Raw genomic sequence first — 18,127 nt, 5'->3', positions numbered from 1 at the left:
CGGGGTGAGGGGACTAGGGACCCCCTCTTCTGTTTTTAGTTCCTAAAAAGAGACAGGCCAGAGAAAGGGATGGGGGATGGAGTTATCCCCGTACCCTGAAGATTGGGTCTATGAATGTGCGTAGATGTAGTACGATTGAGGCTAAAAGGGAGGAGATTGGGAGAATGTTTGTGAGAAGAAAGTTGGATGTGTTAGCTTTGAGTGAAACGAAGATGAAAGGGAAGGGTGAGTCTGTGTTTGGAAGTGTGAATGGAAGATTGTCAGGTGTTGATAGAGGAAGGGCAAGAGAAGGTGTGGCCTTGTTAGTGAGTCTGGAAGTACAGCAGTGTGTGATTGAATGGAAGGAGGTGTCATCGAGACTGATGTGGGTAAACGCGAAATTTGGACGTGAGTTGTGGGTGTTTGTGAGTGCATATGGGCCTGGTAGTGAAAGGGATGAAGAAGAGAGGGAGTCTTTCTGGAATGATGTTGATGAGTGTCTGCAGAGTTTTGGAGTGAATGTGAATGTGGTAATGATGGGAGATCTCAATGATAGAGTGGGAAATGTAGCAGTTGAAGGTGTAGTTGGTATGCATGGTGTGCCTGGAAGAAGTGAAAATGGGGAACGAATGATAGGGATGTGTGTTGAGCGAGAGATGGTGATTGGAAATACGCTGTTTGAGAAGAAAGATATTTATAAGTAGACATGGGTGAGACAGGAGGGTGGAAGGGTTCTTGATAGAGCTTTGATGGACTACCGTATGTGGTTGTGTCTAGGAATGTAATAGGAAGATTGTTGGATGTGAGAGTTCTGAGAGGGGAGGGTGGAGGTATGTCTGACCACTACCTGGTGGAGGTAAAGTTAAGAATAGGTAAGAGATGGGTGAGAGCTAGGAGAGTTAGGTGTGGCAGGGAGGTTTTGAAAGTGAGTGAGTTGGATAAAAGAGAGAAAAAGATAGAGTATCAGGAGAAATTGAAAGATGAGTAGAACGCAGTGAAAGATCAGGAAAATGGCAGCGTGGAGGAGGAATGGCAGTTGTTTAAGAGTGCTGTGGTGGGGCATGCAGAAGAGGTGTGTGGTGTGAGACGTGTGGGTGGTGGTGTAAGGAAAGGAAGTGAATGGTGGTCCGAGGAAGTAAGTATGGCTGTGGCTGAGAAGAGACGTGCATATGAAGTGTGGCTGCCGAGGAAGGATGAGGTGTCATATGAGAGGTATAAAGAAAAGAAGAATAGGGTGAGAAGGGCTGTGCGTGTTGCTAAAGTGGCAGCAGATGAGAGGTGGGGTAGGCAGCTGACTGAGAATTTTCAACAGAAAAAGAAAATATTCTGGAACTAGGTGAAAAGGGTGCGAAAGGGAGAGTCTGGGAAGGAAGAGCGAGTAAAAGCAGAGGATGGAAGGATGTTAACTGAGATGGATGCAGTAAGGAATAGATGGGCAGAGTATTTTGAAAGATTGTTAAATGTAGAGGAGGAAAGGGTGGCTGAGATTGTGGCGGATGGAAGGGTGCAAGGAATAAATGTGTTGGGAGAGTTGAATGATTCTTTAATCACGAAGGAGGAAGTGGAGAAGGCAGTAAAGGAGATGAAAACAGGGAAAGCTGCAGGTATGGATGGGTGTGCTGTGGAATGCCTGAAGGGTGGTGGAGTGACTATCGTTGACTGGTTAGTAAGATTGTTGAATGTGTGCTTTGTGAAAGGTATGGTGCAGAGTGACTGGGCAAGTGCTTGTGTGGTCCCATTGTATAAAGGCAAGGGTGATAAATATGAATGTACTAGCTTTAGGGGTATAAGTCTGTTGAGTGTTGTAGGTAAGGTTTATGGTAAAGTGTTAATTATGAGAGTTAGAGAGGTACAGAGGGAGTGATTGGTGATGAGCAGTGTGGCTTTAGGAGAGGGAGGGGATGCGTGGATCGGGTATTTGCTGGGAGACAAGTGTGTGAAAAGTAATTAGAGAAAGGCAAGGATGTGTTTTGGGCATTCATGGATTTAGAGAAAGCGTATGATAGAATTGATAGGGAGGCTTTGTGGACTGTTTTAAGATTGTACGGACTTGATGGTAGGTTACTAAAAGGGGTGAAAAGTTTTTATGTAAATAGTAGGGCGTGTGTAAGAGTGGGAAATGCTGTGAGTGAATGGTTTCCCGTGAGAGTGGGGCTGTGACAGGGATGTGTGATGTCGCCTTGGTTGTTTAATATTTATATGGATGGTGTTGTAAGGGAGGTGAATGCAAGAGTTTTAGATGGAGATCTGAGTCTGGTGAATGTTGATGGTGGAGAGTGGAATCTGAAGCAGCTGCTGTTTGCAGATGATACTGCACTGATGGCTGATTCAGAGAGATTGAGACAGTTGGTAGAGGAGTTTGGAAGGGTGTGTGAAAGGAGGAAATTGAAAGTAAATGAGAATAAGAGTAAAGTGATGGAGTGTGCGAGGTTGGTAGATGGTAGGGGGTTGAATATAGTGTTGAATGGCGAGTTGCTTGAAGAGGTAGAGTGTTTTAAATATTTAGGGTCACATGTTGCTGTGGATGGAAGAATAGATGCAGAAGTGAAGTTTAGAATGAATGAAGTAGGAAAGGTGCTGGGAGGAATGAAGAAAGTGTTTAGATGTCGTTCGCTTAGAATGGATGTAAAGAGAAGGCTGTATGAGGGTTTGTGGTACCGACTGCGTTATATGGGGCTGAAACATGGAATATGGGTGTAGGAGAGAGGAAAAGTTTGAATGTAATGGAGATGAGGTGTCTGAGGAGTATGTGTGGAGTGACGCGTATGGATCGAGTGAGAAATGATGAAGTGCAAAGGAGAACTGGAGTTGTTCGAGAGATGGCTGGTAGAGTTGAGCAGAGGGTGTTGGGATGGTTTGGGAATATGGAGAGAATGGATAATGAACGATTGGTGAAAAACATAACTAGATTTGATGTGAGAGGTGTAAGGCTGAGAGGAAGACCACGAATAGGATGGATGGACAGTGTGAAGAGAGCGCTGGATGTGAGAGGGATGTCTGTTGAGCAAGGAAGAGTGGCTGTGCGTGACAAAAATAAATGGAGAGAAATTGTGAATGAATAAATGATGATGCAGCCTGAGATGATATTCTCCCGCATTTGGTCTGATCAGCTAGTCAGGTCAGGTCCGGGTAAGGTGATGGGTCTATTATGATGTGGTAGGGGTAAACCAGCCCTGCTGTCGGGCCCTGCTTCGAAAGTCACTGATTGCACTGCACAGTTGACCCTTGTGCGGTGTGGTGCGGTGAGGATCTGTCCGTTCTCCCCTTTGGGGCTAAGATGCGAATGAATGTGTTTGAATGGATGAGTAAATGGGGAGTGTGTCGTCCTGTCTCGGCTACCTCCCTTTCCTTGGGGGAAGCAGCCCAGGTATATAGATAGATAGATACTTTGCAGCTGTGAAACGTCCTTCAGTATGGGTTTGGCATCCTGCACCGTTGAGACAGACCCAGCCCCACATATTACAAGGTACATGGCCACTGTGTGCTACTTCATGTATGTTGCATCTGTTAACTGTACCATACTCACATGTGCATACACATGTGAGTATGGTACAGTTAGCAGATCTGACCTTTGCCATTTGTAATTACCGTGTTATTATGCTAAGGATATAGTAATCTTGCAGACAGTGACCGTGGGTGGACTGGCACTAAGGTAAGTTGTATATGACAAAGTAGCTATGATTTTATAAAAAAAATTACTAATGAACTTGCATTATCAGGAAATAAAAAATTTTCAGGGAATTCATTAGGTAATGTAAAAAATATATCAACAATTTCATTAAAAACACAGTTACAACTCAATTACTCATGTACTGTATCTACAACATATGCGTTAGTGAATCATAGCAGTACACTTACCAGTTGATGTGTTTCAGCTTAAATCTCCTGTCTTCCCCTTCGTCTCTTCAACAATTTTCTTTGCAGCCTTACCTTGGCCATCACTAAGTGATGGTCCGAGATTCCATTCCCCCAACCCTCTCCACACTCTTGCATCCAACACTTGTCTTCTCATTCGCTCATTCACACACACACATAGTCTATCATTGCCTTTCGTTCAACAAGTTCACCATTCATCCTCCTTATAACCTTCCATGTATACCAGTGGATCATCTTATGCCGAAAGTACAGTAGGTGTTAGCTATTGCTAACCCCTTACCAGCACAGATGTCCAACAAAGCACTACCATTCCCATCTACAGTACTTCAGCTGGCACACCCCACTGACCAACCACTCGTACATTCTCGACTTTGCCATTCATGTCTCCAATCAGAAACACTCCCTCACTCCTCTCAAACTTGTCCATACACGCCTCTATACTCGCCAAAAACTCATCTTTCACTCCTGCCACTCGGTCCTCTGTCAGTGCATACACACAATCGCCCATGCTTGTATACCTACTTTCATCCTTACCCATACAATCCTTGCACCCACTATTCCATACTCCCTTAAATTCTCCTTCCACCTCTTCCTTATCATCAGACATACTTCCTCTCTTGCCCTCTCATTCTCATTAACTCCTGCACATATTCCTAAACCATATTCCATTCTCTCACCCTTTCACCCCTCCATTTCGTTTCAGTCAGTCCACATATATCCACTCTTGCATCCTCAAGCACCTGCACAATCTCTCTCTCTTTCACTTCATCATTCACTCTCACATTCCACGTCCCCACGCTAATGATGTCCTTCGTCCGTTCCTCAGTCGTCAACGTATGGTCCGTCCTGGTCCGAGGTGCTTTATTCGCTTGCTGAGTTAGTTCTTTTTATGGGGTGGGGCACTAACCCACCTCCAACCCTGTTAGTCGCCTCGTACGACAAGCAGGGATACTGGGGGAGTATTCTTGAAACCCTCTACCCCCAGGGGTATAGCTCCACAAGCAGTGGAGCTATACATAAAGTGACCAGATTTATTGGAGCTAAAAGCGGGACGCGCGCGCGCGCGTGCGTGCGTGTGCGTGTGTGTGTGTGTGTAATTCACCGGGTCGGTCAGGATCACGTGATGGTTTGTGATCATCGGCATTTTACCCTCCCGGAAGAGAGCTGAGAACTCATATAGTCCGATCTAAGGGCAAAGCCTTGACCTTCACACACGCACACACCCATCCTCTTGCTCAAGGAGGACAGTGACCACCCGCTTTGTCAGTGAAACTTTTTCGCATCCCGAGCAAGGCGCGAACCCCCGTCTTAGCAGATGCTAGGCGAGAGCGTTACCACTGCACCAGCGAGCGGTGTGTGTGTGTGTGTGTGTAGAGAGAGAGAGACAGACAGAGATAGATATAGATAGATAAAAATATAGACAGATATTGACTAATGTGACAGCGACCGCTGCTGCGCAGCACCACACCCTGAGGCTGCTAATCAAACACTAACGTCTACGAGCTCCGAACATACCAACATACCGTACGGTACAGTGAATGGGTCGACCAAAGTTACCAGCTAGTGAGCATTACAGATTTTATTGTAATAATTCGTTATTTCATTTGGTTAGGATTATGCATAATTTTTCTAATTCATCCTAATTTCATAAAAGGTCATGTTATATCTAATGCAACAGTAAGTTTCGAAAAGCGGGACAATTAAGGAAATTTGTTCAAAAAGCGGGACATTCTGGTCACAATGAAAAAAGCGGGACGGACGTCCAAAAAGCGGGACTGTCCCGCCTAAAAGCGGGACTCTGGTCACCTTAGCTATACAAAACTAACTGCAGTTACACTTAATGCTTGACAACTTTGCCATTTTTACAAGTTCCAGTGATATACAAACTTCAATAACTCTTCACTATTTGCCAACAACACTTCACTGTTTTCACGAGTATGGAAAATATACAAACTACACTGAGATTGCACTGACACTTCACTACACTCAAACTGAACTGAAAACTGACTGAACTTGCTGTAGTCGTTGTTGTTGTTGATGATTCTCTCCTCAATACGAGGAGACCGGGCCTTGCTGTAGCCCGGTTGGTGGTGGTGGTCTTGGGTAAAGGTAAGGGGGAAGACAGGGCCTGGGGAATGCCCAGCACACACGCCCTGTCTCCTGGCTGAGTTGCGGTGTGTGTGCTGTAGTCTTTTCCCTATCCTTATAATTATAAGCTCGTATTACCCTAGAAACTTCTACATTCTATGAGAAATACAGTTGCCAACTCAGAGACATCCAAGACATGCCAGAGTTTCTTTCACTGCACAACACTCAAAATTATTTACCATATGAACTTCAAGTAAAATACAAAATTTAACTAGCAGTCACATAAATAAAACATTATAAAGAAAATGAGCAGAAAAACTGATGCATAACTTACGAAATAACTATGCTTACAATAGCAGGCTAACTGGCAACTCTAACTCGTAACGGTAAAATACCAGGAACATGGAGAAACGTCCAGACTATCCAACTAGCAAATCCCGCTTCTTAACAATATGTCTACCTATCTATCTATCTATCTATCTATTTATATCTATATCTATCTATCTATCTATCTATCTATCTATATATATATATATATATATATATATATATATTGCCAGACGCCACAACCCCGTAAGGGGTGGCCATTTGACTTTGAGTTATTTGTTTTACGGGGAGGGGCACTAACCCTCCATCAACCCACTTGTTGACACGTAGGGAGGACGCATGGTTTGGTTATATTGTTACCACCCAGCGTTGTAAATGGTTTCTTGGCTTACAGGAAACATTTGGCTTGTCACTCAATGTAAAGCCACATGTAAAGGAAAGAAAAGCAATAAGAAGTGACAGGAAAGATGGGAGAAATAGGAAGAGAGGAGGGCAGGCACAGAAAAAGAATGATAAAGGCTAAGGAAGAAGTAGGCAGCACTACATCAATTGAGTGGTGCTTCCTACTTCTTCCTTAGCCTTTATCATTCTTTTTCCGTGTCTGCCCTCCTCTCTTCCTATTTCTTCCCTCTTACCTGTCACTTCCTATTGCTTTATATATATATATATATATATATATATATATATATATATATATATATATATATATATATATATATATGATTAACTTTTTAGCTTCCACCGTATGAGATATGGTGTCAATAAACTTGACGTACAATAAACTTGAATAAAATGCATAATTCATCATCTCTGACACTGTTAAAACAGTCTGGTGTGGTGAGGCACTTTAATGTTATATTCCCATTAGAATCTGATGACTATTCAGTTAAGAATTTTTTTTGTACTTTTAAGTAGGAGAACTTTTGGAATTCAATCAATACGTGGCTAATCAGCCTTTCTCCCGAGTTATATGGAAGTACCGTTAGTAAAATGCAAAACTCATTATCATGTAAGGGCGATAACACACACTCTCAATGCGGACCTTCTTCATTACCGAAGAGGGATAATGTGAATATATGCATTTGGTGGCAGCAAATTGCAAAAGTTTTCATTATACCGTCTGAGCAAATTTCTCCTACATTTATCAGAGACGAGGAGGATTTGGCGTCTGTCTTGAAGGTGAATAATGTGATTTCTCTGTGGCATGATGAAAGTGCAAAATTTATGTTTTCATTCGTAGTAGAAAGTGCAAAATTTATGTTTTCATTCGTAGTAGAAAGTGCAAAATTTATGTTTTCATTCGTAGTAGAAAGTGGAATCTTGTTGATGTTTATAGGCATTGTGCCTTGAAAATAAATGAAGACAGAGGTAACATGATGATTGCTGAGAAAGAAGGTGGCTCCCAGTGACTTGCTCTGGTGAAAGGAGAGAGACTTGGACTGGTGAGAGAGTTTATGTACCTGGGTGCAGTGACAGAAAAGAAATTAGAATGAAAAAGAAGTGGAGGGTTGAGTGGCACAGGAAAGGAAAGTGTATGGCACTATAAAATAATGGTCCTAGCATGACAGGCGCAAGAGGACTACATGAAGCTATATTGGTGTGGTAATTAACATAGTGGTATGAGACATTGGCGTGGCATGAAAATAAGAAACAAGTGGTGCTAGGCACAACAAACCTCACCTGACAGCAGTTTTTTATTTTCAACTGTTTCAAGTTATATTCCTCTGAAAATTCGTAACCTTGCTTTTGACCTTTCAAGGTTACTTAGTCAAAGGTCATGGTGCTTAATGAAAACCCACAAGAGACTTCCTCTATCTTGATAATAGTGAATATTTGTATCTTCAGCCAGTTTCGAGTTATAGCCTCCTGAATGTCCGTGACCTTGAGTTTGACCTTTCAAGGCCACTTAATGTCAAAGGTCATGGTACCAATTAAAAACCTATATGGGACTCCCTATATGTTGATAATCATAAATATATCTCTGTCTTCAAAGAGTTTTAAGTTGTAGCCCCCTGAAAAACCGTGATCTTGAGTTTGACCTTTCGAGGTCACTTAAGGCCAAAGGTCATGGCACCAATTAAAAACCCATATGGGGCTTCCTATATGTTGTTAAGAGTAAATATCTAGCTGGAACCAGTTTCAAGTTAAAGCCCCTTGAATATCCGTGACCATTAGCTTAACCTTTCAATGTCACTCAGGGTCATAGGTCTTGGTGCCAAATGAAAGCCCATATCGGAGTTCCTGTATACTGATAATAGTAAATATCTCTATCTTCAACTGCTTCCAAGTCATATCTGTCTAAAAATCCTTGACCATTTTGACCTTTCAGGGTCAGTCAGTTACCTCCAAAATTTAATCACTTTCTTTTCGGACCAGTGCCTACATATCCTGAAAGTTTCATGCAATTTCATCCAGCCGTCTTTTCCTTAATATTGGTAACAAAGAAACAAAGAAACTCGACCAAAAACAATACCTTGCCGGACTCCGTCCGGGCGATAATCAAGAAATAGGTAAGCGTAAATGGGGTTGTAGAGGAATGTGTATGGAGTAAGGAGAATGAATAGGATGAGAAATAATGTAGTTTGTGAAAGATGCACGTAAGGAGGTCCGTGAACATCAGAGATGAGAGTGCACCTACCTGTAGATGGTATGGAAAGATTGGATATGAACAGGGTGGTGAAATGGTTATATATGAGTCAGTATGAAGAAGAGGGGAGGCGTGGAAGGTGAAGATCAAGGCGAATGGAAATGGGTAATTAATGTGTGAGAAAGAGAGAAATGGAGGCTGAGAGATTGTTATAGTTTTAGGGGGCCCTCTTGTAATGAAGGTTTGGAATCAGTTTCCATTTCCTTCTTTTGGTAAGAGAACACGAGTATTAAAACTCCTGATAAACCTGTTGCCATTAGGCAGGTCTGGAAAAAGGTCTCATAGTGAAGTGGTTGAATACCCATCCAACTATTATTTTGAAATAATGATGCCATGTTCAGCAATAAACTTTTAAATAGCATGGTTACTTTTATGCTAATCTCTGTGCAGGCAGGTTTACTCTACTGGTCATCAGTTGCACGATGAGGTAGGAGCGTGTCTGTGTTTTCTTACACTCGTCGGATATGATGAAAGGAGGAGTGGGTACAACACTAAGAATACTTCTTTTATCACATTTTTTTCTGGAATTTCATTGGTCTTCATCACCATCATCAACAACACCATCATCATCACCCAATTTTCTAAGTGAACGTGGCTGGGCAGATGTAAAACAAGGCTCTGCGATTTCATGAGAAACAAAATTTTACACCTTAATGCGTCCCGGTCTTTTCTTCCCTTTCTATTAGTCATATGACTGCTTACATTACAAGTGCTAGTCCATGAAATTGCCACATCCCCACATTAAAGGTATTTATTACCATGCCTCCGCCCACGTATGGTGAAGGAGGCATTATGTGATTAGTCTGTCTGGGTGCGTGTGTGAGTATGTGCATCTGTAACATTACTGGGGCGTGATATCTTCTGAACTCATCAAAGGATTTCCAACAAACTTTTTTCAGTGATGATATATGAGATGATGAACTGATTAGGTCAGCTAGGTCAAGAGGTCAAAGGTCAAGGTCATCTTTGGCCAACTTAGTTCATCTTTGTGGGTGTGATATCTCCTGAGCCCTTCAATGGATTTCGACCAAATTTGTATCAGTGATACAGTATGAAGGGGTGATGAACTCTTAGGTCAAGAAGATCAAGGGCTTAATGGTAAAGATCATTTGACTTAGCTTATCCTTGTGGGTGCGATATATCCTGAACATCTCAACAAATTGTAACAAAAAATTTCTGAGTGATCCAGTATGAAGGGACGATGAACTGGTTGGGTCAGCAAGGTGAAGGTCATATGGGCTTGGGCGCGATATCTCCTGAAGCCCTTGTCGGATTTCGACCAAACTTTTCGTGATAAAGCATGAAAGGACGTTGAACTGTTTAAGTCAGCAAGGTCGAGGGGTCAAAGGTCAAGGTCATGTAAGGCCGACTTGGTTTATCTTCAGTCTCATTTCAACTTTCAGTGAAATCCTGTCATGGAGTTTGTATGGCGAGTCCATGCTTAAGACTTGGCCGAGGCTCACCGAGTGATGATTTGTGTCGGCAGATCGGGGCCTGAGTTCTCGGCGTTTCATTATTGTTATTATTAGTATTATATTATTATTATTATTATTATTATTATTATTATTATTATTATTATTGTTATTATTATTATTTCAGTGAAGTGGAGAGACCAGCGCCCTGCTCCAACCATCTTTGTCCAGTTGCCTTTTAAAATACATTGAGTATGTGGTTGAATAATCTATCTCTCTATCTGTCTATCTATTGCCAGATGCCTTAATCCCGTAAGGGGAGGCCACAAACAAATCGCCTCCATGTCGCTGTTCCCCGCCATTTCACTGCCCTGCTCCAGCTCACACACCCCGCTCATATACCTCTCCACTCCATCCCTCCATCTCGTCCTTGGCCTCCCCCTCCCTCTCCCCCCTCCACCTCACTCACATACACTCTCTTCGTCAGTCACCCACTTTCCATCCTCTCCACATGGCCAAACCACCTCAGTGTGTTTCTCCTAACGCTTCCTATCACATCCACATCCACACCACAACAGTCCATCACTTCCTCATTTGTCAGTCTGTCTCTCCATGTGACTCCACATGCTCCTCTCAAATAACTCATTTCCTCTGGTCTCACTCTTGACTTGTGTCCCTCCAACAAGGTCCAATCTTCACTTTCATATGTTAGAGTTGGTATCACAGTACTGCCATGTAGTAGCTTTTTCACTTCCATGCTCACTTCCCTGTTTCATATCACTGCTTTCAAGGAACCAGCAACCTTTCTTCCATGCTGCACCTATTCAAGCACTTCACCCTCCAAACCTCCATCCTTACTCATCACACTACCCAAGCACTTAAACGCACTCACATTCTCCTTTTCCTCCTCATCCAATCTCACTATACATTCACTGACTTCACTTCTTTCGAAGACCAGTACAGGGAGTTTCCAAACATTACCCTCTCTCGCTAGGGCCAGTCCAACGTCTGTTGCCCTACCTTGTATCTCTTTCATAACCCCATCCATGTACAGATTGAACAACCATGGAGACATGATATCCTTGTTTCAATCCAACCTTCAAATAAGAAAATTCACTCAGTTCACTATCCACACGCAGTGCAGCCTTAGCACTCTCATACATACTCATCACGCCCTTCAACAACTTCCCATCTACTCCTTATATTCTCAATACTTTCCACAATCCTTGTCTATCCACCCTGTCATATGCTTTCTCCAAATCCATGAAGGCTACATACAGCTTCTTTCCCTTCTCAAGAAACTTTTCTACTAAAGATTTAAGTTATGAGTATCTGATCTACACAACCTCTTCCCTTCCTAAAACCTCCCTGTTCTTCTCCAACTAATTCCTCTGTTATTTGCCCAACGCTGTCAGTAAGTATCCTACCATATACTTTTCGTATTACACTAAGAAGACAAATGCCCCTATGATTACCACACACTGCTTTTTCCCCTTTTTGAATAATGATATACCGAATAAATTACGTTATTAGTTTTTAGCATCATCCTGTGATATTATACTAATATCTCGTAATTTCTTCATATGAATAAGAATTTAGCTTGGACAGTCATGATTTGTATGATACTATTGTACGTTTACATTCATACTTTTTGCATTAGCTTGTATGTGGGGAAAATATAACTTGATTTTACATATAGCGTCCTCTTCTTTCATCACATGACTGTTAGGAATATCACTGGTGCTTATTACTCAGTGTTTTAGAAGAGATTCAGTCAACCTGTTTCCAGTGAACGTGGTACCAGAGTTTGTTAATACAGTAGTTCCTTGAAATCAGACATATGGAATGACAGTATAAAAACTTTCGTATACTATCCTATCCAATCCTGTTAAACTACAACAATGAACACATTGGTAAGGTTGGAAGGGCATGGTAGAGAGATGTGTCCATGGAAGTAGAATTGATATTTGTGTGTGTGTGTGTGTGTGTGTGTGTGTGTGTGTGTGTGTGTGGAGGCGGAGGGGGAGAGTTTGTAATCAGACATAAGCTTCGTCCTTATTATTCACAGGGATAAAAGATTCTGTCTACAGTGCTTGAAATCGGTAAGCGTTTATCCACAGTCAAACTATCTGACTTGAAAATAGTGGCTGTGTGTAATGAAGAGGCAGGCAGACAAACAAACAGTGCATTACTACAGAAACAGTCACGTCATAATGCTTAATTGATTTGTTCGTGTTACAGGTATGAGGAGACGTGAGGGCAGCATCAGCGTCAACATGAGGGGCGGTGTCGATAGTGCTGTTGTGCTTTTTTGTGCAGCTGTGTCCGCAATATTGTCACCCCTCCCTGGTCAGTACTATCCATCGTTGACAACACACACACACACACACACACACACACACACACACACACACACACACACACACATACACACGCACACACACACACACACAGTATTTTTAAGAAATGCTTTGTCATACTGGTATATGTTTCAGTTTTTATTGTTCTACTTTTTTTAAGAAGTAAGGTGTTTTACCATTGTTTTTCTGTATGTACGAATTCATGTGTTTAAATTGTCTGTTTGATATAAGTTCTGTTTTGTAGGGATTCAAGCACAGTACATTACTGTATCGTGTTGGAAGTTCCTCTTCTGTTTCTCTGTAGTCAAGTATTTTAACCTATTAGGTCTGATTAAACTATTAATTTCTACTTTTGATTTTAAGGAGGCAAGTGTTCCAATTAGGAAAACCATGCATCAGGTCTTTTCTAGCTGTATAGCTCCATTGGGGTAATAAGTGTATGGTACTACAATATGGTTTCTCTTAACACTGGTGAAGGTTTAGTACAAGAAAATGTCTTCATAAAAGTGACAAAAAATCGATTTACATCATAAAACTCCGATTTAGATAAATATAATCGTTTTCTTTTATTTTTTTAATCAGATAATTTTTCCAGGCGTAATTTGTCCTTTCCTAGACAACTTCAATGACAGGTTATCAATACTTCTTCGCAGATCTCCTCGTTACAACCAACCAACTTCGTCTGGATGGTTTGGTCAACATGGCGGAGTCTCTTGCTCCGGTATTTTTCCCTTTAAGTCCTGTAATAGCAACATTACCCCCGAAAGAACCAACATGCCTGTTGCTGTTGCTTTCCTTTCAATTTATTTGTACTTCTGTACTCAACACGCAGTTCATTCTTCCACCAGTGCAATGCCACCTTAAACAATCCATACACAGCGCATTCATCCACTGTATTGCTGTGTCATACAACCCATACTCAACCTATTACCGGTATGCCCATCGTATGGCCCTCATAACCCATACACATCATATTCTAGCTAACTGTAATGTTGCATCTCACTCCACCACACTGTTTTTATTAACTCATCCTACCTCCACTTACCCACCTCTATCTCAGTGGGGATGGAGGGACGGAGTTGGAAATACTTCAAGACTAAAGAAGGTTTTGCTTAATGTCATCACTACGATAACTTTCTTCTTGCCGTTATAGCTGATAATTTCTCAGCGTATTAGAGTTCCATGGTGGTAAAGGCGATAGTGCTTCCAACTTCTCCTCCTGCAATGTGCTTCCAGATCTGAATAAAGCCATTTAGAATTTTAAAGTATATATAGGAAGAGTAAATTATATAGATAGATAGATAGATATAAATAGATAGATAGATAGATAGATAGATATAGATAGATAGATAGACAGATAGATAGATAGATAAATAGATAGATATACAATATAGACTTTCACAATCTGGCGAGACTACATCCCTTTGTCTTCAACCTGGCATCCTCCCTCCAAAACCCAACATTCGTTTATCGCTATTGAATTGAACATTAACATATCATATTTAAAATACGAATCGTGAGGAAGAGTTGCATGAGATTCTACTTACCTGAAGCAAATTCTGATCTTTCTTTGTTCCCTTCTTTCTGCCCATTTTTACTAGCATCCCATGACGAAAGGATCGATTTCTAAATTGAAGAAGTGCTGCCTCCTCTTCGCTTTCATCGTACTCATACTATACGAGTATTTTTTCCTTCCATCCCTTAGTGGGCGGAGGGACGGAGGCAGAGATCCTTCAAGCCCTGGACGAGGCAGCAGCCGAGGGGTCGTGGGGGTACGTGCCATTAAGTGGACCGTACATAGATGCACATCACTCTGGCAATGTCACAGCCAGGGTTGGATCCACGGCTGTACTCAATTGTAGGATACTATACATTGTTGGCAAACCGGTAAGAATGAGATGAATGCGTTTTTCTGATTTCAGGAGATTCGTTTCGTACAGTAAATGACACGAAAGAGTAGCTATTATCAGAATGCAGAAAAAAAATTATTTAATTTACTCTCTTCCTTCTTCATTCTTCTGTCATTGTTCTGTTACAGTGGGTAAGTTAGTTCTTGGAAAAAGTAGTAAATTTGGAGGCTTTGTCATACATCAATTATATATTTACTCATCTTTCATTTTCCCTTCACAGAGGGTTGATTAGATCGTGGAAGAAATAAAAAAATAGCACTCAGAGAGTGTAACACCTCTTACTAATAATTATCCAAGGGCTTAATGTTTTACTCTCGCTGTGAAATTAATGTTTGACCAGTGGTGTACATATTCAAGTTACTTAACTCTTGCCTGACAACCATGCAACAAATTTGGTCCATGTTGGATCGAAGCAAACTGAATTAACTTTGTCCTCTGACTCTGACCTTTGACTATTGTTATCAAAATCGAACCTCTTTATCCTTGTCTGATTCCCATTAAAGACTGCTTAAACTATAGAGTAGAACATCTAATCATTCCTTGTGACCATGACCTCGAGCAAGTTATTCTCTAAGACTAAGGCCCCAGTCACACTGCAGGTACGACTTATGGCAAACCACCCGTAACCTGTAAGTCGTGGGTGGTTTTGGTGAGGTTTACGACCGGTCTTCATGTCTTTCGGTCTAGCCACAGGCCACCATGGTGACCAGAAAATCGTCACGAGGTTTTTCGTGCTGCATGAAAAACCTCCCCACGACTACCGATTTCGTGGCACGGAAGCTGTCCGGTGGGCGGCTGGACTGCATCTAGCCGGCTTACGGACTGCGACTGCTCGACAACACCTGATTTTTAATTGGTGGTAGCCATGCAGATGGAGGCCGGTCGCTGCCTGCTCTGTTTGGAGGCCGTCCGCACTCCGTCAAGACGATGAATGGACTGTGGAGGTATCCGTCCACAAGCCTCCTGTCCGGGGTGGTGGTTGAAGTCTGGCCGCCGTCCAGCCGGCGATTGGTCGAATGACAGGTGGTGGGCTGGACCAAGACCAGCCACCGGGCAATCCTCGTCCGGTGTCGGTCCAGTGGTCGTGATCTAAACTGCGACAGGATGCGGACTGGCCGCTGTTTGTCGGCGGCCTGCCGACGACCGGCCGGCCACCTGTCGGTGTCTTGACTTGTGTATACCTGGCCATGGTCGCTGTTTGGCCGCACACTGGATAGACGCTGGACGGACACTGGTCGACCACTGGTAGCTGATCGGTGGCACGACTGCTCGGAGACCTCCATAGTCGGGGACTGGTTTCGCGATTTTCAGGTTTGCGACAAGTCGTACCTGCAATGTGACTGGGGCTTAATGCATTTATTCTTGCTGTACCTTAAATCTTTCACGAAACTTGGTCTATACTGGATAAAAACTGTTTCCATTCAATTAGTCATGTGACACTGACATACTACCTGTTCTAAAAAAAATGTTCAGCCTGATGACTGATTATCAAACCTTCCACCAAGTATGGTTAACATGATACGAAAAATACTTTAGTTATATGTTTTCATTTGGTCATATTCTTATGTTGCAACATGAGCCTGATATTTGACTTAGTATAATGATTATCGAGTTTCTTCTTCCCTGCATTATCCTCAACCATTCCACCAGGTTTGGTCGAAATCGAATCAGAACTTTAATTTGGTGCTGAATATGAGTTTGACCTTTGACATTATCATGTGAAATTCGCCATTAACGGCTCTGTCTAAATAGCAAATAATTTGGTTCATGTCTTACAATGCACTATCCCACAAAAATCTGGTCTAAGTTTGCAAATAAACTTGTTAAGTTGACCTTCCTATGTGGCTTTTGACTTACTGTACAAAAAAAAAAAAAAATAAAGGCCAACCCTAAAATTATTGCTCAACTCTTTCACCTACTCTGCTGTAAATCAGGGGAAAAATGTTTCAGTTATTTTGCAAAAACAGACACACACGTGTCGAACTTTGACCTTGGCGTCTGACCATGACATTTGGCTGACTATTTTCAGAATTGTATGGCTATCTTCATACTTCACTTTCACTCATTCTCCAGAGTTTGATTTAAATAGGTTAAATAAAAAATTAAATTCAAAGTGACCTTGCTGGGACAGTTTTGTTTCACTCTCTTAGCTCTGGCCTGTTTTTCTCAAAATAGATCAATCCCTTGCGGTCCCTCCATGCCTTCACAAAGTTTCGTTCATATCAGATAAAACCTTTTTGCTTTGTCTATACAAACACACAAACCCACCCACTCACAGCCACACTCACTCACTGACACTCCCAAAACACACACACACACACACACACACACACACACACACACACACACACACACACACACACACACACACACACACACGCTCGCGCGCGCGCGCGCGTACGTGCGTGTGAAGCAAAAACATAACACTCACTTTTTAATGAAATGCGATATTTATCCAATAACATATTCAGCCTTTCCATTCTTTTCATTCTCGCTACCCATTCGACAGGTATCGTGGATGCGATCCAGGGACCTACATTTGTTAACTGTAGGTCGCTTTACGTACACGAGCGACGACCGGTTCAAGGCGGTGCACCAATCAGGGTCCCAGGACTGGCTGCTCAAGATCCACTACGTACAGGAGCGAGACGCAGGCCAATATGAGTGTCAAGTGGCTACAACACCGCCTATTGCACATCCCATCTGGCTTTCTGTTGTAGGTATGTTCAACGAAAAAATTATACTGACACTTCATGATCGGATGTGGTGATATTTTTGTGACAACAATGTGGTGCCCACAGTAAAAGAGAATGAGAAGGAAAGATCCCCTCTGATGATCCGTACGATGGAAACATACAGAAGACAGGAGATCAAGGGGAAGCTTTTGCTGATGATGGTACAGTCTCCCTAAAGCCAGGTATTACTTCTTCCGAAAACTTGGTGTGTATGTCAGGGTGAAAACAATAGCACACTGTTTTACTTCACATTCTGGGATTCATTTCTCGCTATAACTTGTATTATGTCTGACAGTCAGAACGCTTTACCCAAGCATAACCAAATGAAATGCAGTGATGTTATATTTTTATCTCGGTCTGAATGATCGAAGTACATTAGGTGTGATGATAAATCTTACTCAGTTCTTTGTGTGAAATCGCGATTACACTGTGGAAAAATTGTGGGGTCGAGATATTTTTTTTCTATATGAGTTAACTCGTACAATGACACTGAGTATTTTTTACCAGTCTTTCTAAGTCCTTTCATCTCCCTTTCGATTTCACAGTCCGTATGACATAATTTATCCCCTGGGCCCGGACACTGTTGCTGAGCAAACTTATGATTCGTCTCATATTCTAATGTTCAAATGACTGTGTGTCTCTTTTCGTTTTCTTGTGTTCCCGTATTTCTATGTCCTTATATCTTCGTGGTCTCACGTCCTCCATAGGGAAAGCGAAGTTTTGATAGGCTTGTGTTCTAATGTTCATGTATGCTTACGTTCTTCCGTACTTACGTCATTGTCTGTTCATGGTG

At 42.1% G+C, this 18,127-nt stretch overlaps 1 protein-coding gene across 1 annotated transcript in view; it reads left to right on the top strand.

The window, feature by feature from the left end:
- The first annotated feature begins 3,392 nt into the window (after positions 1–3,392).
- LOC145399733 (zwei Ig domain protein zig-8-like) overlaps positions 3,393–18,127 on the top strand; it is a 19,345-nt gene continuing 4,610 nt past the window's right edge. Inside the window, exons 1-4 of the mRNA XM_080272280.1 lie at positions 3,393–3,519; positions 12,571–12,678; positions 14,395–14,576; positions 17,109–17,319. Of these exons, the coding sequence (XP_080128406.1) occupies positions 3,393–3,519; positions 12,571–12,678; positions 14,395–14,576; positions 17,109–17,319 (628 nt within the window). The remainder of the gene's footprint in view (positions 3,520–12,570; positions 12,679–14,394; positions 14,577–17,108; positions 17,320–18,127) is intronic.

The sequence above is a fragment of the Coenobita brevimanus genome, chromosome 50 (genome assembly GCF_032717465.1).
Source record: "Coenobita brevimanus isolate Jiangsu-jjx chromosome 50, ASM3271746v2, whole genome shotgun sequence".
NCBI lineage: Eukaryota > Metazoa > Arthropoda > Malacostraca > Decapoda > Coenobitidae > Coenobita > Coenobita brevimanus.
This window is presented reverse-complemented; position numbering and strand designations above follow the sequence as displayed.